This window comes from Mustela nigripes, chromosome 16 (genome assembly GCF_022355385.1).
Source record: "Mustela nigripes isolate SB6536 chromosome 16, MUSNIG.SB6536, whole genome shotgun sequence".
Classification (NCBI taxonomy): Eukaryota; Metazoa; Chordata; class Mammalia; order Carnivora; family Mustelidae; genus Mustela; species Mustela nigripes.
The window spans coordinates 17874803-17897234 of NC_081572.1; the positions used below are offsets into that span (position 1 = coordinate 17874803).

Genomic DNA, 22432 nt, shown 5'->3' on the forward strand with positions numbered 1-22432 from the left:
ATCGGGCTCTCTGCTCAGCAGGGAGCCTGCTTTCCCTCCATCTTTCTCTGCCTGCTTCTCTGCCTACTTGTGATCTCTGTCTGTCAAATAAATAAATAAATACATTTAAAAGAAAAAAAAAATCACGCCTTATCTGCAGCCCGTTCTGGGGGCCAGAGCTGCTTTCAGGGCGGGATGCATCCAGGTCTCTCCCTCAAGATTAAGTTAAAATTGCCCAGTCCCACCCAGGTCATCCTAGCGGCCCCCTCACCTCAGCCCATCCTGGTGTCTCCTGCCCTCACTGGTTTCCTCTCTCCCGGCTTTGCCTTCTTTCAGAGTTTCCTGGGTTGAGACAGCGCAATTTCATACTTCTGGTCTAGACCTGCGCTGTCCAATAGGGTGGCCACTGGCCACATGTGGCTCTTGAAATGTGGCTAGTCTAGACTGACAGGTGTTCTAAGTCCGGAATACACTCCTGCTTTCTAAACCTTAGCACCAAAGACAAACAAACAAACAAACAAACAAAAAAACCCATGCAATATTTCAGTGATCATTTTATGTTGATTACATGTTGAAATGAGAATATTTTGGTTATATTTAATTTGGTACATTGTATTAATGCTAACTTTACCTGTTTCTCTTTTTAATGGGTTTACTAGATAATTTATTTTTTTATTTTTTAAAGATTTTATTTATTTATTTGACAGAGATCACAAGTAGGCAGAGAGGCAGGCAAAGAGAGAGGAAGGGAAGCAGGCCCCCTGCTGAGCAGAGAGCCCGATGTGGGACTCGATCCCAGGACCCTGAGATCATGACCTGAGCCGATGGCAGCGGCTTAACCCACTGAGCCACCCAGGCACCCGGTTACTAGATAATTTAAAGATGCACATGTAGCTTGCCTCTGTGGGCTGTGCACTTAATTCTTTTGGACAAACCCGTTTAGGCACTAGGATGAGCCATAATGATTTAGAATCATTCCTTCACCTCAGCAAACACATTCGGAGCACCTGCACAGCGCAGGATGAACTTTGTGACCCCAGCTGTCCATCGTGGCCACGTTCAACTCAGGAGGACACTGAGGAGACCCACACGTAGACATGGGAACTGAAATCTGGACCCACGATCCATCTAGAAATCCTGAACAGGCGAGCGCTGGGTTAGGGAGGTGCTACAGAGGCAGCCTGGGATGGTGATCCTGTTAAAGGATCTAGGAGCAGACTATATCAAAAACATATACCTGGGAATTCTTACAATAGTGGCCTTCACAGCACCTTCGAATTTCTGGTTCCACTCCACACTCTTGGGGAAATATTTTCTGCCAGACATGTTCTGTGACATGTTCTGAAGCCAAAGCAAGTATTTTTTCAGATGATCTGTTTGGACCGGATCTGGTGTTCCAGTCCAGTTCCACCCCATTCTGTGTTCCATTCTAGCCCTGGGCAGAGCGGCCATGGGAGAGGCGTGCTGGCATCGGAGGGCAGCCCCGTGGCAGAGGGCTGAGGCCACCTCCCTGGTATTCCCACTGCCCCCCAGTGCCCACTCTGCTCTACAGCCTCCCGCTCCTCTGGGTGCTCACCCAGGTAACTCCTGGGGCTCCGGGCTGTGACCTGAGGCTGAGAAGCAGGTGTCAAGAGTGACTGTGCCCTGACCTTCACGAGTCACCTGTGATAAGCCTCACCCCTGCCCTCTGACAGAAGCCACATTTTTCATCCCCTGAAGGCTCAGCTGTGTGACCCATCAGAGTCTGAAGGTCAGGACAGAGGGAGGAGTGAGGAGGGAGTGGGCATGAGGAAGGAGAGTGGAGAGGGGGCACCCAGCGCATACGGGGCAAGCCTAGACCGCAGGCAGCCAACGACTGTGAGTTGCAGAAGGGCTCCGGCTGAGCTGCCTGGGCTGCCAGGGTGTGGAGACAGGAGGTGCAGGTTCCTGATATCCTGGGGTTCTCAGAACAGGGAGCAGACCAGGAACCCAGGCTGCCCTGAGTCCTGCTCTCTCTGCATGTGTACTGGGGTGGTCCCGGGAGACCCCCCATTTGGGAATGGGGCTACGTTACCCAGCTACCGGCTGCTCTTTCTCTCCAGGTGCTTGAACGCTGCTTTTTCTTGCTCCCATTCTCTTTCCCTTACCTGGCTTTCATTCTCTGCCCCCACCTCTTACCTTCTATTTCCCCTGAACCTGCCTGGCTTCGAAAGCCACATACCTCCAGGCCCGAAGCCTCTGAAGGGGAAGATGGGAGGGGCTCGGAGCCTTGGCAGAGCTCAGTCCCTTGCTGCCCCAGGCACAGAGAGGACAAACAGCAAATTCTCCGCAGGCCGGAGAGCAGGTGCCCTGGGACCAGACTAGCGGTTTTAACTGGCTTTCTGAAACCTCTTGGGTGGTGAGGAGGGGCTTCTCTGGCTGTAACCATAAAATGGAAGTTGGGGGGACACCTGGGTGGCTCAGTTGGTTGAGCAGCTGCCTTCGGCTCAGGTCATGATCCCAGCGTCCTGGGATCGAGTCCCACATCGGGCTCCTTGCTCGGCGGGGAGCCTGCTTCTCCCTCTGCCTCTGCCTGCCTCTTTGTCTGTCTGTGCTCGCTCGCTCTCTCTCCCTCTGTCTCTGACAAATAAATAAATAAAATCTTAAAAAAAAAAAAAAAAATGGAAGTTGGGTCTCCTGGCTTTGAGAAAGATGCTTCCTATCACCTCCCCTTCTGCTTTGCCCCAGCCAGGGGAAGGCAGCTCTCTTCGCTGGGAGAGCCGAGGAAGCGGAAGGGCTGGCTCTCCACCCATCGTCGCTTATTTCGCCGGCCAGGAATGGAAAAGTACATCACTTCCTCCCAGACTCCCAGCGCCCGGTCCTGGGTGCTCCCTTCCCCCCTCCAGCACTGCAGACATCGTGTTTCCTCCAGGGCCAGGGAGGATGGGGAAGGGTCCCGAGTCACAGCGCCGTCATTTACAGAAAGGAGAGACCGCACATTGGTGTGAGCTCCATGGAAGCCCCAGGATATGATCTTTAATTGATGTCCCTGTCCCTGCCTCCCCGCCCCGAGCCCCAGATGACATATTTACAGGATGCTGTATGGAGCCATTTCCAGGCCCAGGCCAGTGCAGCCTCCCCTCCTCCCTGAGCACTGCCTGGGTGGGGCGGGAGGATGCAGACAGCTGGGAGCCGGGGGACTGGTCACAGGAAGTCCCGAGCCCTCCACATCCTCACGCCCGCCCCCACGCGTGTGCGCGCACAGGCCTGTCTGCACGTGCAGAGGTATTCACACTTGTGCGGAGATGTGGATCCAAATGCTTGTGCCAGGGGTACCACCGGCTGTGTGCCCGTGCATCAGCGGAGAACGCCTTAGAGAACCGCGGCAGCAGCGCCCAAGCCAGCCCTTCCCCGCCTGCCCCCCTGCTCCAGTGTGTGGGACTGGCAGAGCCGGACTGGCCAGGGGGCGCCCCACCGGGCGCCCCACCCACCCCCTTCTCTTGGGCAGTGCCAGCTGGAGCTCAGTATGGAGGACTCCACTGTAGCCGCATCTGGCCACCCAGAAGGGTGTCAATGGGTCTCAGTCCCGTTTGCCCTGAGGGGTGGTGCAGATAAACAGGGAACCATTTCCTCTTCAAAGAGGCCCCAGAAACAGAGGGACTGGATGAAGCAGGCAGTTCAAAGTCCCTGGGGTGTCCAGAAACCCCTGCTGAGTCTGGAAGGGGTATTCCTGGGGAGAGGGGCTCCGCTCATTTGTGGCTTTCATCCATAAGGTAGCTTGACCCTCATCTTGCCCTTGCCAGCTGGTTTGTAAGCAGTAGAGCCGAGGCGCCACTGTCCCATGGGTCATGGGGAAGGCCAGGGGCGGGTCTGAGGACTCGCGCCCTGGCCTCAGCCTGTCTGTCAGGCTCAGCTGCAGTGGGGATCAGAGGATGTTAGGGGGAGAACAACTGTAAACTTACTACTCAGCCCTGGAATGGGGGTAAGGAGCAGAATGGTTTCGACAGGGCCTTGAGGACTTTTCTAGAAGCTGAAGATCAGATAGGAAACCTGCCTTTTTTCTTACCTCCTCTTGTACATCACAGGCAAAACCCCTAACCCTCCAGTCACTGGGCCACCCCTGGCCTTTCCCAAGGAGGAAGTCCTCTCTGGGAAGATGGCCCAGCCTGGGACCCCTAGGCCATGCTGGGGGGCACCTAAACCCTGAGTCTGCCCCAGAATCAACCTTCTTGAAAGGGGGATAGGTGCTATTTTATATCAGGGTCTAGATTTTCTAGACCCCAAATACATGCATCCTGCCAGGGATAGCAGGATGGTAATTTTGAAATTGAAGACAATCTGGGACGTGTGGTCGTTGTGCCCATAACCGAGGCCTTGGGCACAGAACAGGCAGCTTTGGTTTGAATCAGCACTCATTCTTTTCTCCAAGCTTGGTAGGGCTGGGCCACAGGGCACAGGCCCTGCCCTTGCCTGGCTTGGGGTCGGCTATGTTCGATGAGAGGATTCCAGGTGGGATCATCCCCGGGGAGGGCCCCGGGGGATGGCTATGTCTCAGTTCCTCCGGTCCCTCCCACACAAATGTCAAAATATCCCCACAACCTCCCTTGCCCCAGCACCCCCAAAGTTACATTCATCAGTTAAGATTCAGTTAAAAAAAGAAAAATGTAGATGTCAGCCCCTTCCTCCTAAGTCCCAGAGAGCTAAAACCCTGGTCCCAGCTGCCTGGTTTTGAGGAGGGGCCATCCCAGGCCCTGCCCACGGGGTGGGGTGGGGAGGATCCCTCTTGCTGTGGCAATCAGTGATGATGAAAGCTACATTCACACAGGGAGAGTTGGTGTGCGAGGCCAAAGCCGCATGAGGTGGGGTGGTGGACCGTGACGGAAATGCCCCAGGCCCGCCCGGTCCACCCTGGTGGAGTGAAGGGCAGGGAGGGCCACAGCCCCCCACAACACCCTCCCCCCGCCCCACACCGTGGGGCCAGGAGTTGAAGGGCTTGGGCCCGGAAGACATTTACATGGTGCCTCCCTCCATGGCTGGGCAGGGGGCAGCCTCGTGGTTCAGGGCGAGAGACGATGGGCGCCAGGCTCGGAGGGAGGGGGGTGGCACTTAGGCCCCTCCGGACCTGGAATGGAGAGGGGGCATCAGGGGAGGAGGTGAGGCAGGGCCCAGAGGGAGAGCCCCTGAGCCGGGGCCCTGGGAGGTCAGTGCTGGGCCCTCTTAGAGGCAGCAAGTCCCAGGCTGGCCAGGGAGGGGTTCTGGTGGGAGTTCAGACAGCGGTGACATGGAAGACAAAACAGATGGGACGCAGAGGTAGGCTCCCCTCCCGGGAGAACGGGGCTTCGGGGGACACAGCTCCAGGGCCCACCGGGACAGTGGTGGTCTGGCAATAGGAAGGGCAGGAGGAAATGGACCAAGGCCTGGGAGGGCAGGTGGGCGGGAGGAAGGGGCACGGGCAGGCTGAGGACTTTCTTCCCGGAGCGGGGCGGGGCTCTCCCACCCCTGTAGTGACAGCAGTGACAGCAGGGGTGGGGGAATCAGCCCCCAGCTCCCCATCAACAGAATGTGAGGTGACGAATGAGATGGAGGAAGACAGGGACAGCGGGAGGGATGACGTGGCTGGCGTCACACTGCCCCCTGCTGGGTCGGGTCGTACCTTCCCCGGCGGATGTTTCTTCAAGGAGCCAAGGAGAGGACAGGCAGAGAGAAAAAGGAAAAGGAGCCACGGGTGACGACCGTGCCCTTCTCTCAGGGAGGGCCTTCCTGGCTCCCATGAGACCCCTGGCCCCAAATATGGGCCAGGGTCCCCAGGACCGGCTCACTAATGGCAGGCCTAGGGAGAGATGCCTGGGTTTGAGTCCTGACTTGGCAGGTCCCTCCTCTGCACAGTGAAGGCATTAGACCAGCTTCAGGGCCCCAGACCCAGATGCCCACAGACCACTGTGGGCCAGGTGGGGCCTAGGGACGGAGGACACACCCTGTTCCCACCAGCCCCTACTAGGCTCCTCTCCACCGTGCTGGGATGCACTGAGGCCCAGTCTTCTTCTCCTTTTGCAAGAGAAGCTGGGAAGATTGTTAATGTAAAATGTTTTGGTGTTTTTGGTTGTTTGCTTTTTTTTTTTTTTAAATGTCTTGGAATTGTGAGCAAAACAAGACTATGTGCCTGGCTCGGACCATGAAATGTGAGCTCTGGCTTAGCTAACTTCTCAGGGAGGCCCCTCAGCTCCAATAGTCTGGGGTTCTGATACCCCCCAAAACACCAAAGGATGGGGGATGCACGTGCATGTGTGTGCATGTGTGTCTCTTACTTAAATCCCCAGCCCGTGCCTCCCAGGACGATGGCTGCGACCAGGACAGCCCCTGCGATGGAGCCGATGATGATGTTGGTGCCGCTGGGACCTGGGGAGGAAGGTAGAGCTCGGTTGGCAGGAACAGGCATGCAGAAAGGGAGAGACAGAGCCCCACCCCGGCCGGCTCCAGCCTCACCCTTGTATCTCTCTGTCTCCCCTGTCGGGGGGGATGTGGGCAGGGGGTTGTGAATGCTGCAGTCTTTGCCTGTCCAGTCTGGCTGACAGATGCACTTGCCTTCGTTGCTGCAGACCTAGAGGTGGGGTTGGGCCAGTAGAGGTGAGCGGTAGAGTGGGGGCTGTCCCCTCTCGGGAGCACCTCCCACCACCCCTGGCCTCCAGGCACCCACCCCATGGTGGGAGCAGATCCTGCGCTCCCCGCTGCCAGGGCAGGTGCTGAAGTTGAAGGCCGAGGCTGGTAGGCACCGATGATCCAGGCACAGCATGTTGGGCCCGCAGGCTGTGCCATCTTCCACGTAACTCAGGTCAGAGCCATCAGCCAGCTGTACATGGCCCCCCCTGGGGAACCGGCATAGCCAGCTTCAGCTCTTGCGCCCACCCCCATCATGGCTGCAAGCTGCCCCTCCCCAGGCATGGTCTCAGTCCATACCTGCAGTCCAGCTCCTTGCCCTGGTGGTAGAAGGTAACACTGTTGATGTCTCCCCCTAGATCCCCCAGACGAGGAGCTCCAGAGATGTTGACGCAGAGGAGGAAGCCACAGAGCACATCCCTGTTGGGGCAGCGTGAAGACAGTGGAGCCCCAAGTCTGACCTCTGACCCAACTGCTACTACTACTACTGAACTTGAATCCGCCCTCTCCCCACCATCTGAATTTTCCTATATTTTCCGCTGGGACTCCTAGGCTTGTCCTAGAACCTGCTGTCCCAACTCTGAAAACAAAAACCAAAAAACAAAACCTTCTTGGGTCCCAGAGCTGGGGAGGCCAACCAGAAGCCTTGGCAACTCACTGTTTATTGCACTGGACCCAGCCTGACCCCTTGCGCCCACAGTTCCCACGCTCTGTCCCCTCCACGTTCAGCTTCTCATAGCAGAAGCGATCGGCAGCCGCTGTAAGGAGATGATGCCAGGTGTCACCCACTCACCCCAGAACCCACCCCAGGACCTCAGGCCTGCACCCCCAGCACTCTGGCCTGACCCCCAATCCAGCTGGGTCACTGAGATCCTGAGAGCCACACACTTGGTAGAGGTTATTTACCAGAACTTACCCCTCCCCAGCCTCTTGATTCTGGGTCCTCCAGTGTCTCCTCTCCCATACCCCTAGCCAAAGACTCACCATGGCCCCAAAGGGCTTGGCACTGCCGATCCCGAGTTTTGCAGCGACCTCCATAGCAGCGGCCCTAAGGTGCAAACAAGAGACAAGGGACTGAGACATTGAGTGGTCAGAATGGATAGAAGTCAAAAGACTGTTATTGAGCCAGAGGTCCAGAAGGGGAGGGGTCCCGTCATACCTGTTCATGATCGCAGTAGTAACCGTCCAGCTTGTGCAAGTTAGGAGGACACTGTGGACAGAGGGGCTGGTCTGAGCAGAGCAGCCCCAGAACTGAGAGTTGAAGATGAAGGGTTGTTAAATGCCCCCTCATGGGGCTCATAGTAGTAGAGGGCTCTTCCAAGTCAAGGGCAAGAGGTCTGGCTCAGAACTCAGACCACACAGGTTGGCAAGTCCCGTAGCCTCTCCAATCTCTCTGTTTCCTGTAACTACTTCACAGGGCTGGGAGAACTTAATGCCACGTATTGAGGACTTAAGGGATGTTAACTAATAATATCTTACGCTCTGATCTTGAGTGCACACCAACCCCGTTCCAGGCCCTTGGAACCCCAGCCAGACTATTCTGATTTAATGACGTTAGGAGCAAAACCAGGAGGCATGAAGAACTCGTTTCACAGGCGAGGAAAACGAGGCTGACCAGCGGCGGCAACGCCAGCAGCAGAGCAGAGGGGCGCAGATAACAATAGCCCCGCGGAGCCAAACCTATAAGGATCGGGGTTGCCTCGCCCGGGGACCCTCAGAGCGGCTGGGCTGGACGGACCTGGCTGGAGTCCCCGGTGCAGGTCTCCGCGATGTCGCACTCGTTCACGGCCTCACGACAGGACACACCCCGCGGCTCGTACTGGGAAGGGGATGCTTCGCAGCTCAGCCCAGAACCGCGGACTCCGCGCCTGCCTTCCCCGAGGCCCGCCCCTGAAGCCTCGCCCCTGAAGCCCCGCCCCTCCTAAGGCCTGGGCACTCGGCTCCTCCTCTCCTCGCCCCCAGGCCGGCCCACGGTCCCGCCCCTCCCACCGCCTCAGTGTAGGTGCCCCGCCCCGTTTCTCATAGCCCCGCCTTCAACAGGCCCTTGGGGGCGTACTCCCCGCCCTTCTCCCTCTCCATTGGCGCTTCCTTCTCCTCAAGTCCCGCCCCTACATGTGCCCCGCCTCCAGCGGCTCCTCCTCCCTAAGTCCCGCTCCTTATCCGAATGTCCGCTGCCAGGCCTCAAGGTACCGCCTCCATCCCACCCCGGCGGTGGGTGTCCCTCACCTTGCAGCGGCGACAGCAGAGTCCGTCGCTGCACATGGCGTCGTGAGTCAGGGTGCATTTCTTGCAGCAGTTCCCGCCCGCCCGGCTGCACTCCTGAGGGATGCGGGGACAAGGGGAGGGAGGTGGTTAAGCCTTGACCTTCCTCACCCAGACCTTCTCGGGCGCGCCCCGGTCCGGCACCTGGCGCCGCACCCGTCTCTCACCTGCACCGAGCCACAGTCGCACTCCTCTCCTGCCTCCACGAAGCCGTTCCCACACTCAGGGGGGTCCAAGAGCTGGACGGGGAAGCGGTGTCGGGAGTCTGGCCGGGACCTTGCCCAAGTCTCACTCCCACATCGCCGCCCTGGGGCTGGTACCTTGAGGGGCTTGTTGAAGAGGCAGCTCCCGCCTCCCTCCTGCAGAAACTGGTTGTACTCGTCGATGCTGCAGCGCGAAAACTTGCGAGGCAGGTAGAACCTGGGCAAGAGTCAGGGGACCGAGCTGCTGAGCCCCGCCGCTCTCGCCCCTTCTCAAGACTGGGGATGGGGTGCACGGGGGTACTCGGTGACCATCTCGAGGAGGCTGAGGATCTATGTGCCCGGCAACAGTACGATCAGCCTCCTGCCTGCCCATCAAGCGGAAGTGGACAGGGGCGGTGCTCCTGTCCCCTTCCCGAAGCCTCAGGACAGCTCAGAATTGGAGGTTGGAGAGCTGAGGGGAGAAGGTGCCTCCACGTGAGGCTCTGGCGGCTCCCAGTGGCCACAGCGCACACTACAGGCTGCCAGTTTCTGTGTGGGGGGCGCGGCGGGACGGGGTGGGGCGGGGTGGGGCGGGGCGGGGAGGGTGGGGATGGACACTGTGGGTCTCCCTGGGCAGGGTCCTCAGAAAACTGGGCCCAACAGCTAGGCCTCTTGAGGCCACTGGGTCCAAGACTGCTGACCAGTGCTCCCTGTGGTTCTCCCTCGCCCAAGACCCTGCCCTCGACTGTCCCCAAGAACTCACCCCGTGTCTTCCATGATGCAGCCCAGCCAGTTGTCCGGACATTTGCAGTCCCCTGAGAGGGAGCAGATGGGTGTAAGGGAGGGTGGAGGGCTACGCCTCTCCCACAGACACCCTCTTCACTTCTAAGGTTGCTGGGAGTGGGTCTGGGCCGGTCGTGGGGCCGCACGGGGTCTCCTTTGATACCTGCTGAGCTCCGGTGTTTATTCCACATCATGCCCAGGTTCTGCCCCAGCGTCTGGGCCAAGGTCACCGCCATGGCGCCCATGTTGTCATACTTGGGGTGAGGAAGATGGAGCACACAGATATCCGCATCCCTCGTGCCCTTCAAAGCCCCTCTCCCTTTGGCTCCCACCCCCACCCCAGCCATGCCCCGCAGCTCTCACCTCGTTCACACCCCCACCCCTGGACAGGGAGCAGATGCCCCCCACGTAGGCAGCCCCGCTACTGGCGCTCTGGAAAGTCCTGCCCCTGGAAGGGAGAAGGTTGTCAGGAGAACCCCGTGCCCTGCCCACAGTGTCTTCCCTGGGCTGAGAGGGGCAGACTGCGGAGCCTCCTGCACTACAGCCCTCCCTCGGGGAGGGGAGCCCATCCTCATGAGGCAAGCCCCTTCCTCTCTTTGGGTTTGTTTGCCCAGGAGCCACGTGAGAGGCTCCTATGAGATCATCTCTAATGACAAGGACCTTCTATCAGATTTTTTTTTTTCTTCTATCTGAGCACTGTGTCCCTGAGGAAGGGATGCTGGGGCAGTTTGAAAGGAGAAGAGGGGACCAAAGGGGAGATGATAGGCAGAGGAAGATCAGTGGGAACTGGAAAAAGACGCATCAGCTTGAGATAGAGGGGGAGATGTCCAGCCTGTGGCAAGTGGCTGGGGGGCTGGTGCAAGGTGAGCCCAGTTCCCAGACCCTGCAGGAGCCCCGGCACAGAGCTAGCAAACAGCAGAGGCTGGCGGGACCCGGGTGGCGTGGGGGAACTCACGAGAAGAGATGGGTGGCATCACTGGGCTCAGGGAGGCCCTCCCGCCGATAGACCATGAGCCGGGCTAGGGTCTCCAGGAGGTCATCCTGCACCTGGATCTTGTCCCCATCTGCCCACGTTTCCATGGCAACCAGCACGATGCGAGTATTGAGCTGCTCCTTGTACATCTGGGCCCCGAGGGAAGAGGAGGGTCGGGGCACCGGGCTGGAGGAGGGCCTCAGTCTGTCTCTCCAGGAAGTGGGGATCAGGGGCTGCTAGGGCCCTCCAGAGCTCACCCCAAGCATGTGTGCAGCGGGGCGCTGGCAAGGGAGGGGAGGGAAGGGAAGGGGGGGTGGCTCACCACATCTGCCAGGTTCACAACGGACTTGGCAAAGTTGCTGGTGAGGACCACCGACTGGCGCATCTGCTCAAACTGGGAGGAAAGAGAGTGGGCGCAGGGCCAGGGTACTTCTGGCCCCCCTCCCCGAGTTGCCCCTAGGCTGAGAACTTACCAGCTGGTGGTCGTTGACCACGATCAGCTCCACATACTTGGTCTCACTGTGCACAGTAGGGTGGCCCCGGCGGACCTGGGCGGTGGGTGGGCACTTGGGATCAGTCCCCTCCATGCCCGGCATGGAGGCCAAGCCATGGGCAGACTCAAGGGTGCTGAACTCCAGTCAGGGATAATGCTAGTCCCCTCAGTGGTGGGGGTCCCCTCCCCACCCCCAGCCTTGGTAAGAGGGCAGGCAGCCTCAGTTTGTAATTCAGGCGGGTGTAGACACAGCCATTAGGAAATGGGGTGGGGGGCTTCCTCTCAGGCATGGTACCCTGGCCCCCAGCCACGCTGGTCTGAGCCCTCCTTTGCCCCCGTCATGGATGGGGTGTCCTTCTGCTCTGGACCACAGCCTGGGGTCTCTGCAGCCCGAGGTCTGTGCGGGCCCCCGTACCTGCCTTTTCCTTCTCAGCCTCGGCCGGTTCACAGGAGCAGAATGAGCAGGGGCAGCAAACAGGCAGCCTGGAGGGAGGGGACAGGTGAGGGGGGCACACCCGGCCCCCTCCCCAGCCCCACTTTCCCTCCCTTACCTGGTTCCCTGCATCCGAGAGGGGCTGGGAGGAGAGGGGTCCGGTAAATGAGGTGGGGAAGGGGTCCCTGAAATGAGGGGGAATTAATTCTTGGGGGGGCCGACCAGGTCTGCTACTGAACCCAAATGGGGGACAGCTCCAGCCCTTCCCCCCCGCCCCATCCCAGGGTGACCCAGAACTGGCCAGAGCTCCCATGTCGGATCTGATCTCCCAGATGCTCAGATTCCGGGGTCAAGACCTGGGGGCGCCCTGAGAGATAGGGGCAAAGGACACTGGAGCCTGATGGGAGGTTACTTGGGGGACAGAGGGGACATTGGAGCTGAGGGCACAGAGGGAGGGAACCAGAGCTGGGGTGACTGAGGAGGGCAGTAAGGCTGAGGTTACCAAGGGAGGAGGCGCGACAGCCTTTGGGACAAGCCATGGGGATGCGCAAGTGCGTAGCTGGGGTGTCAGGGGGGACCGTGAGGGGCTCACCTGGGGGGGCTCCTGAGACCTGGACATCTCACGGGGCTCCACGATGTAGGTGAAGTTCCCATCAGAGAAGACCCCACTGCAGAGAGAGGCGCAGGTCCCCACCGTGCATCCCCTTCCCCCGCTCCTGCCCTCTCCCTGCCCATACTCACTGCAGCCCCCGGCAGGTGGAGAGGGCGGCAAAGGAGTGGGGGTTCCCTCGGAGCTTCCCCTGGTAGTAGCAGTGGTCCCCGGCCCCCTGGGGGAGCAGCAGAACATGAACAGACATGAAGGCAGGAGGAGGGCTGAGGGTCCCCGCAACCGCTCGGTGTGGGCGGGGTGCGGGTGGCCGTGGTCTCAGGGTGCCCCCGCAGATCGGGAGACTGGTCCGATTCTGGATGCACTCCTAGTTTGCTCTTTCACCTGGGCCGGTGCCTAGTCTCTGGGCCCCCTTCACTCCCCTACAAGATGAGGAAGTTGGGCTACATCAGTGGTTCTCAGCATTTGTGGGGTTCATCAATTCCTCTGAGAAGAAGAGCTAGCACTCTGCCCAGGCACTGTCCTGAGCACTCACCAACGAGCGCCCCGAATTTATGAGAGCTGTGGGCTCAGCCCCAACACTCACACAAGGGCACACATGGCGTGGTTCACAGACACCACAGCCTCTGCGGACTGCCCCCGGACACGGTCTGTGGCTGAGCAACCATAAGCACCATGTGTCCTCGGGGCCGGGGCGCTCGGGTCAGAGGGGACAAGTACCCCCTCCCTGCTCCTGAAGAATTACTTGTGCTCCAGTTACTGAGCTGGCTGGTGTGTGTGTGGGGGGGGGAGGTGGCTATTTATAGACACTCATTCATCTTTGCTCAAGCCCCTGGGCCTCTGGGGCTGGGACCCTGGTGTCCCAGGCAGCCAGGACTTCCCAAGGCCTTGGTGCTTAGTAAGAAGTGCATTTCCCCAACTGACAAAGGTCTGGGCAGGGAGCAGGAAGGGTCCTTGAAAGCCTCGGAGTCAGGCAGAGAGGCCGGCTGGGAGTCGGCGCTGCAGCGGGAACTGGGTGAAGGGAGCTCAGGCTCCACACTGTTCAACAAGCTGCTTGGACTCCAACCCTGGGGGCCACAGATCACCTGTCCCTTCATTCCACCTCCCCTGGCCCCTTCCAGAATTTCTTTCTTTTTTTTTTTTTTTTTAAAGATTTTATTTATTTATTTGACAGACAGAGATCACAAGTAGGCAGAGAAGCAGGCAGAGAGAGATGAGGAAGCAGGCTCCCCGCTGAGCAGAGAGCCCGATGCGGGGCTCGATCCCATGACCCTGGGATCATGACCTGAGCCGAAGGCAGAGGCTTTAACCCACTGAGCCACCCAGGCGCCCCAATCCCCTGGCCCCTTCCAAAGGCACTCACGGTGTTGTGCTGGGTTGTTCCCTCCCGGCTAAAATGACGTTCCACATATTGCGAGGAGAGGAGGTGACTGAAACAGACAGAAGGGGGGCAGGAGGAAGCAGGGGGTCCATGCTGGGGGCCGGGTCAGTTTTGGGCCCCACCCCAGCTCCGATCTAGGTCCCTTGACCCGGCCTTGTCCCCATCTCCTCACCCACCCAGGTCAAGGCCATGCCTTGCCCACCCCCCCGCCTGCTGCCCTTCCTTCTAGGCTCAAGGCCACACTCACTGGTTCAGCTCCAGGTCCAGAGTGAAGTTTGAGTTGAAGGCTGGGATGACGAAACTCACTTGGGCCAGGTGGACAGGCTGGGGGTTGGGGGACGGCAGAGGGGAGTCAACCCAGGGAACCTCAGAACAAGTTGTTGCGCTGGGGAGGGGATGGCCCAGCCCAGCCGCTAAGGGAACCATTGATTTGGCAAGAAAGAGCTTATCTTCCTCTGAGCCCCTGTTCCCTTCCTGGGGGCGGGGGCAGGTGTATGCATCCCGGGGCACAGCCCACCCTCAGCCAGGGCACGGTGAGCAGCATGGGAGGCGGGTGCCAGCCCACCCTCTCTGGTGTAGGAGCCCCCCAGGGCCGGTCTATCTGCGCAGCAGGGATGGAAAGCAGTTCAGCCCGCCCACTGCTTAGGTCAGGCCCTCCCCGCTGTTGGCAGGGCCAGCTCTGCTCTCACTTCAGGGAGCCCCCAGAAGTACCATGGAAAAGGGGCAAACTGAGATGGGGTGCAGGGTGACCCCCGGACCCTGTAGACCGGGCTCCTCTCTCCTGCCTCCGGGGCCCAGCCTCCATTTATGGAGAAAGCTCGGACTTTGCAGACAGGGTGGTGTGGGTTAGAACTGGAAGCTGGAGCGGATGCCATCCTGTCAGGAGGAAAGAACTTGGCTCCTCTACCCCCAAGTCCATTGCCCTCTGCCTTGCCCAAAGCAGCTCATCTTTAATATTTCAATCCCATGGTTAATTTTTAAACACGGAAGTTTTCCTGATAAATTTTTCAAAGGGGCCTTTGCAGTGGGGCTGGGAGGCTCCAGGTTGTCATGGCGACGTACCAGGTCTGAGCAAGATGGCTGCCCTACCCGGTTTGGGCACCCAGCTTCCACGGGGAGTGGGGACTCCAGGCCTGAAGCTCATGTGCCTGGAGAAACAGTGACCTTAAGAGAAGAAGGGGCAGGAGAGTCTGAGCTCAGGGGATAAGGGGGGGGCTCCCCACTCCAGGTCTCATCACAAAAGACCCAGGGAAACGTATCAAGGTCTTGAGAAGGACTAGAGCCTTCTCCACACCCCTATTCATTTCAGAAGACTGAAACCCAGACCCCCACCACTGGGCTGTGCAGGTGTGAGGCTTTTGTCTGCTGCCTTTCTCCTGGGCTGCAGGACAGAAGGGAGCCCCAAGGTCACAAAATCTCATAGCCTGTGCTAGTTGGCTTTCTTATCAACCACCTAGATTTCTCATTTTTATTAAGTGCTATCATGTGCCAGGCACTGTTCAAAATACAAGTATTATCATATTTGATCCTCACCACAAGCCAGGGGGACAGATGTTCCTGCTACCCTCCTCTGGCAGATGGAGGACAGAGGACAGAGGACAGAAGGACAGAGAGCCTAACTAACTTGCCCAAACTCACACAGCTAAGAAGTGGTAGAGCTGGGACTCAAGCCTGCAGAATCAGCTTCCAAGGCCTTCTCACCCGAAAGGTGAAGCAAGATGAAAATGGCCCAGTGTCCATGAGAGGCCCTAAGAGAGGGGGGCTGAGGTGGGGTGAAGGGTCAGAGCTCGGGTAGGCAGCCCTCTGAGCTCCAAGGACACTGACTCACCCCATCCCAGGCCGACTGAGCTCAAAGCTCTATCCCAAGCCCCCAGAGCGTCGATCAGACTTGAAATAGAACGTCAAGGACAAGGAGTCACTGCTTTCCTCTTCCTGCCCTGGCCTGGACCATCTCTGCTTTCTCCCTGCCCCTGGGCCTGGACTACCCTTCCCCTTCCCACCCCATGCCCTTGGCTTGCACTGTCCCTGCTCTCCCTCTCCTGTCCTCTCCTGGACCTGGTCTATCTCTGCCTTCCCCACCCATCCCCGCCGGGTCTACCTCTGCCCTCCCCTGCCCTCAGGTCTGTACCCACTTGTTCTTTCTGCTCCCCACCCGAGCTCATAAGCGCCCATCTCTGCCCGTACTGATCCCCCAGAGGAACAGCCCGTCCTGAGCCCCTCTCTCAGACCGTACTGCTTCAGAGATGATCCAGCAGCCTCCCTGGGCCTCAGGTTTTCCCACTGAAAATGGTACGATGAGCCCAGAGAGACGCAAGGCTGTGAAGCAGGCTTGGGTGGTGAGGGTCATCCCGGGCCAGGAGAAATCTGGCAGCATCGGCCCTCGTGCTAGCAGAATGTCCACCACTCAGGAAGTCAGTAAGCTCACCCCTACAGCCTCCCCGATCTCTGGGGAAAGCCCAGACTGTTGGAAGAGCAGACACAAGGTCCTTCCTGTCCCCACCACCTCCCGCAGCCAGCCTCATTCTTCCTCACCTGTGAAAGCCCACCCTGGGTGGGGCTGCCCCTTCCCCAGCAGGACCCAGGGCCCAGGCCAGATAAGGGCACCGGCTGCTGCTGGGGCTGGGGGCTGGGCGCGACAGGAGGCAGGCCCAGGGAGGGCTGGGGAGCCACCAAAGGTGCTGGAGGAAGGGGAGGGAATTCAGAAGGCTGGGCGAGGGCTACATGGGGCAACCCCTGTCTGCAGGAAGAGAAAGATCAGGCAAACCCGCTTCAGTCCCCAGGAACTCTGTACCCCAGGCAGCTGGGGCGGAGGCTCTTCCTGACATCAGACTCCTAAGACCCCCACCCACACCCCTCACCTGAGGGCCTGAGTTCTAGCAGAGCCAAACCACTCCTTGCTTGGTCCGCCTCCTGCCCCTGACCTGCCCCTGACCTCTCCCATTATCCCTCAGTTCCTCCCCTGGGAGCCCCTCCTGTCCCCCTGCCTCCCGCCCGCCCTCCTCCGTGCCCAGCTCAGCGCTGCCGGTGACCGGCCAGCCGGGCCTCGACCCCGTGCCCTGCTCTTACCTCTCGCTCCCCGGCCATCCGGCTCTCACGTGCCCTGGCTCATTGGATCTCAACCCGCCCAGGTCGCCTGGTGCTCATTTTACAAATGGGAGGCCAAGGCTCAGGGAGAGACACTTGGAGGTGACTGGCCCAGGGCCATGCTGGGGAGGTGTGGGGTCAGATCTCAGCCCCGGGCTGGAGTTCACATCTGCCCCGGCAGCTCGGCCACCTGGCTTCAGCGACTTTGCCCTGCCCGAGGCTATCTTGTCAACAGCCCGTCCACCCCCTAGGCATTGGCTTATGCCCCATATTGGGCTCAACCAGATTCGGGATGCAGAAGGAAAGAGGCCAAAATCCCACTGAAGTCCCAGAATCATAAATACAGACGCCAGGCCTCTACCTTATACCCCCAGAATCACAGTCTTGGGAAGGGGGAGATTGAGGACCTCGGGATTCTCAGATGCTCCAGTAAATTCGAATGTCCAAGCACTGTCCTTTAAATTGTCACCCCAAGTCCCTCCTCTGGAACCTCCATCTCTTCCCATGGCTTTCCTTCCTCCTCTCATCCACAAACCCCCCACCCCACAACACACAGAGGGCTGTGGCCCCTCTACTCCTAGGTCTTTAAGCACACACAGGGTTCTGGACATCTCTGATCACCAATTCAACTTTTCACAGAACACGCCCATTTTCTTCCCGGCCCAGGAGCTCAACACACATGTTGAATGGAAAAGCATCAGAAGGCCTGAGCCTCAGTTTCCCTACTGGTAAAAGGGGGTTGTCTTGAGGGTTAGACGGAAGCCATTCTTAACGCATTATTGTCACAAGGACTAGTAATCATAATCAGAACAGTTGAAGAACGAAGTGTAAATGTTCCAGCTGGACAGGGCTTTGAGGAACTAGATGAACCACATCGGCTGGGTCGTGGCAGATGGCGGGGAGCCAGAGACCCAGGGACCCCACCTGGAAGATGTCCCCTCCCCACAGCAGCTGTCCTCCACGATGTGCTGGAGCTCAACTGATCAGCGGGACAGTGGGACTCCCAGACAGAGCAGCTGAACAAATTTCTGATAATGGGATTTGACCTACATTTTTGAAGACAGAGTCACTTCCTTAGAGGGTCATAAGTTCCTCTGGGGACATTCTCTGGGCAACAGAGTCCCTCTAGACAGCCAGGACGGGGGTGATCAGGCGAGGCCAAGCCCGCAGGCCAGAGTCTGGTTGGGGAGAACTCAAGACTCTTGTCTCATTGTCCCTGCCCTTACCAGCACCACCTGGAGCCCGACAGGTAACCCCCAAATGCCCAGGCTTCTGTTTCAGACACCCGCCCTCATGCAGCTGCCAGCTGCCTGCACCCAGCCACGGATACTCGGGAAGAAGGGAGGCCTCACAGATGTTGAACATCTGTTCTTGCCAGATCCTAGGCAGGACACCTAACAAACATCATCGCCTCTGATCTTCCAGGCAGCTTGGCAAAATGGAGTCGACTCTTAGCCCCATTTTATGGATTAGGAATGTGGGATTCAGAAGGCAGCAGAACCAGGAGCCACCAAGGCTGCTCCCCCCGCCCCACAAAGCCTTTCAGACCCAAGCTTAGTCTCCTGCGTGAATAATCTCTTCACTCAACTTCATGGCCGGGCTCACCGCTGGGCTCAGTTCATGCCCCTTGCCTCTGCAGAGCAAGTGGGGGGCCCAGCACAAGTCTCAGGGGTGGCTTCCGGCCATCAGCCCGCCCCCCCCCCCCCGCCCCCGGGAACCACCTCCTGCCTTCAATCCCAGGACAGAGCTGTGACCTTGGCTGCACAGACCAAGCATGGCCGTGACCCTAGTGGGGTATGAGGGCTCCAGGCACAAGGCCCTGTGGCTCCCTGCTGAGGACTGCCATTTAGTAAGGGCTGGGGACTGAGCGTTGCCAGATTGGCCCCAACCACCTACAGCAAGAAAACACAAACACTGAAACACACACCCTCCACCAGGGGCTCCGGGGGTAGCATTTTCAGTAAATGCGGGTCTGGACAGCTTTCATAGGAGCTCACCCCAGTGACTGGGGTCTCCCCTCCTCTGTCTGGCTCTGATAAGTCTGTCTCCTAGGCCTGGAGCCTGGAACCTCTCCACCCCCTATCCTGTTTGCTTCCCTACATCCTGCCCTTTTCTTGGTTCTTGGGTTTCCCTAGGGGGCAGACCTGACCCACACAGCAGCTCTGGGTTGACTAGAAAAAGAGTCCCCTCAGAAACATGTAGCTGCCTGAGCCCACAGATTTCTTTCAGTCCACTTGCCTGGGCTCCCTTGTGCAGTGAACAACCAGCCCAACTGCACATGGTGACCCTGCTTGTTCTTCTGTCTCAACCTTCAGCTTTAGGCTCCCTGTGACTGCAAGTTTCTGTACTTCCAGAAATTCCTCCACTTCTCTGGGCCTTAGGCCCAGCCTGCTTCCAAACTGGACAAAAGCAAGGTGTTGAGAACAGTGGTGAAGAGGGCAGAGGGGTCCCCTGTGACCTCTCACTCACTCTACCCCTGAGCGGGAGGCAGGCGGGCTCAGAGTATCAACCTGGGGCATCAGCCTTGACTCAGCTACTTAAGTGCTGTGTGACCTTCCTTGTTACTTGACCTCTCTGTGCCCACCTCCCCACCTGTAAAATGGGAATAATGACAGCCCCTTCTCCTACAGCTGTGATGATCATTAAATACCTCAATATGTGGAAAGGCATAACACTGTCTGCCCCAGTAAGGGCCCAGTAAATTATCATTTCTCTCGCTTCTAATTCTTTCCCGGCTACCTTCCTCCCCTCCACACCCCTGTTCCACCCCAAACCCAGAAGCCCTCAGTACACAAAACCCTTTCCTATCACCACCTCTAGGAGGTGGATGAGGCCGAGATTAATGTTACCATCATCCCAAATTTTAGGGATCAGGAAGCTAGGCCTCAGACAGGTGATGGGACCCGGCCAGAGCAGGTGAGTGCCTGAGGTCCCCCCACCCAAGTCCTGCTGGCCAGAGTGCTCCCCCAGACTCGCCACCTGATCCACAGCAAAGAGAGATCTTGCCGCTGCCCCAGCACCTCGCTGGGCCCAAGGTCCCAAACCGATGCAATAATTCTGGACAGAGCCCAACGGCGCTAGGGGGCGAAACTTCCGGTGCCCCGGGACAGGGACTCAGGGCTGCTCACGCTCCACCCTCAGCCCCGGACCGGTGCAAGGCCAGAAGGGCTTCAGGGAGAAATGCCGGGAGGGAGCAGAGGGCTGCAGTGTCACCTTCTAGTAAGGGGGAAAGAGTCTGGACATGACTTTTTGCCTCCTTTGGCCTTCTTCCAAGGTGTTGCCCCGGTGCCAAAACAGATCCCTGGAGGCAGAATGGGGCGGTGGGAAGCACCTGGTCTTGAAGAGAAACGTTCTACTGCTTGAGATCTGATGGACTCTGAGCAAGTTACTCAACCTCTCTGAGCCTCAGTTTGCTCATCTGTAAAATGGGCAGGCAAAAGTTTACCTGCCTTGCGGAGTTGTGAGAAATTCACCTCAGGGGAGACTGAGGTTCAGGTGAGGCAGGACCTACGATTCCCCTAGAGAGGCTGCAGGAAGGTCCCTGGAAAGGCTCAAGGCTAGAGAGACCCCCACTGGAGGTAAGCGCTGCCGCAGAGATCCAGGAACCCTCCACTCCTACCCTCACCCCCTCAGACACCTCGTTGGCCGCATCCAGACTTGGTCGCTCAGACACGCATATGCCATCCACTCACCCAGCAGAACGACACCCAAAGAGACTCCCCTATCGTCTCCACACTCAACTTATCAAGCCCAGCTCCACCCATCCTGGTCCCCCCACACAGTCCCAGGCGCCATTGTAGCCCGGAACCACCCCCAACACTCCATCCACGAAGGACTAGGCTGAGGGAGGCCTCCATTCTTCATCTCTACCTGCCCCCTGCCTTCGCCACTCACCTCCCTCTGACCCCACCACAACATCGCTCCATCTTCCATCCGGACCTTCCCTGAATCACCCGCCAGGGGCCCCAGCAGTCAGGCTGGGTGGTCAACTCCTAGCCAACGCAGGTGCACAGTTCTGGGGACGAGGGGTGACCCCAAGAAAGAAAGCTGGACCAAGGACCAAACCCAGCCAGGACACCCCATCTCTGGTCTTGGGACCATCCCTGCGGCCCATCTCTCACCCCCTCCAAGGAGCCTGAGCAGACCCTGAAGGCAGCTTCCAGCCCCTTCCCTCTCACCCCTGCCCACGGCAACCCACCCCCACCCCTGCCCAGGCCTTCCTGCCCAGGACCATTAAGTACCCCATCCCCCTCCCTGCCTTGAGTGATGGTCCATCTATTATGCATGCTGCCTTCCTGCTCCATTCCATTTCCCGCCTATCCCCCCTGCACCCCTCCCACAAACCCCTCCACCCCCCCTAAGGGCTTTTAACCAAGTACATTAGGCAGGGCCAGATGCCAGTCTGACAGATGTCTGTAATGCTAGCCTCCCTTTCCCTCCTTCCTCCCTTTGCCCAGCCCAATTTACCTCCCACCACTCCCAGCTGCCAAAACTTCCCAGGCTGTACCCCTCTTCGGGTACACCTCCTATTCCTGCCAGGCCTTTGCCATCTCGCCCTCCGCTGCCCCCGGTTGGCCTGGCTAACTTTCAGCTTCCAGCTCCTGGAGAGCCGAGGCATGCTGAATGAATATTCCATCTGGGTAATTATTATTCACATGATATTAATTAATTATTAATTGCAATTAATCTCTTTCGTTCCTAACCTTCCTCTGGGAGGCAGGAGGGGCCTGGCAGCTGAAATGGACGGGGGAGGGGGCCGAGGGGGGTTGGGGAACGGGGCCGGTGGAGTTGGCATATGTGGGTGATCTTGGGGCCTCCAGCCTTTTTCCAAGGCTCCATGCTCAGCGAGGACAGCAAGAATTGACAAGTCTGTCCGTGCATGGAGGGAAACTGAGGCAGGAGCGACCCTTGAGCTTTGCCAAGAAAGCCCTCGGAGGGCGCCGTGAGGAGAAACAGGAGCCCTACTTAATCCTTGCCTGGGCTCTTAGCGGCCTCTCCCTGCCTCCTACTGCCCTGCCCAAGCCCCATTTGATGTAGAACCACTTGCTCTGGCAGGAGGGGAGTGGGGGCGGGTAGAAGGCTGACCCAAGGCTGGACTGAGTCCTGCATTCCAGGGTCCACCAAGGGCAGGGGATCCCCATGATGATTGGAGGGGGGCCTGGAGTGAGGAGGATGCTCCCCACTAGTAGGCTCCAGCACCCATCTGGTAGGTAGCCCATTGTACAGAAGGAGAAGCTGCAGGAGCCAGCTTGGGGGGTGAGGGCAAACCCTGGCTGTGGGTGCCCTTCCTTGGGTTCCAGGCCTGCTTCAGCCCCCTGGCTTCAACACCCAGCCCCACTCACCGGGCCCCCTGGTGGCTCCTGGCGGACCCTGGTGTCCAACTGCTGCTTTCGGACCTCTCCCCCGGAGCTCTCCCCCACCAGACGGCTGGGCTCTGTGACCTCAGGGGCTCCCGGTTGCCCCAACTGGGGTGAGACTCGCCAGCGCAGAGCTCCGAAGGGACCCCGGGTCCCAAGACCTGGGGAGACAAGGCCAGAGCTGCAGGCGGATGCCCACCGAGGGGCAGGAGACTTGGGACTGGAGTGAGTCCACCTCATCCCCCCCACGCTGGTGTGGCCCTTGGAGCCCTGGGCGGGGGGGGGG

General features: G+C 58.9%; 1 protein-coding gene across 6 annotated transcripts; it reads right to left on the reverse strand.

The window, feature by feature from the left end:
• Nucleotides 1–2931: 2931 nt before the first annotated feature.
• ADAM11 (ADAM metallopeptidase domain 11) lies at nucleotides 2932–22394 on the reverse strand. Of its 6 annotated transcripts, XM_059380955.1 has the most exons (26): nucleotides 22132–22394; nucleotides 13953–14029; nucleotides 13688–13754; nucleotides 12459–12544; nucleotides 12310–12385; nucleotides 11836–11902; nucleotides 11700–11767; nucleotides 11265–11339; nucleotides 11114–11185; nucleotides 10774–10940; nucleotides 10182–10266; nucleotides 9982–10072; nucleotides 9799–9850; nucleotides 9174–9273; nucleotides 9021–9092; nucleotides 8818–8910; nucleotides 8330–8410; nucleotides 7751–7801; nucleotides 7576–7639; nucleotides 7250–7349; nucleotides 6892–7011; nucleotides 6632–6800; nucleotides 6421–6535; nucleotides 6243–6333; nucleotides 5591–5608; nucleotides 2932–5059 (listed from the first exon to the last, which is right to left on the reverse strand). In XM_059380955.1, exons 1-26 carry the CDS (start codon nucleotides 22384–22386, stop codon nucleotides 5044–5046), a joined length of 2328 nt encoding a protein of 775 aa, XP_059236938.1. In that variant the 5' UTR covers nucleotides 22387–22394; the 3' UTR covers nucleotides 2932–5043. The 6 variants fall into 6 exon arrangements, with proteins under 6 accessions (XP_059236938.1, XP_059236937.1, XP_059236941.1 ...); XM_059380954.1 differs by lacking the exon at nucleotides 2932–5059 and having other exon boundaries at nucleotides 5066–5608; XM_059380958.1 differs by lacking the exons at nucleotides 2932–5059; nucleotides 12310–12385 and adding an exon at nucleotides 14768–14869 and having other exon boundaries at nucleotides 5066–5608; nucleotides 11836–11859; nucleotides 22132–22219.
• Nucleotides 22395–22432: the final 38 nt, after the last annotated feature.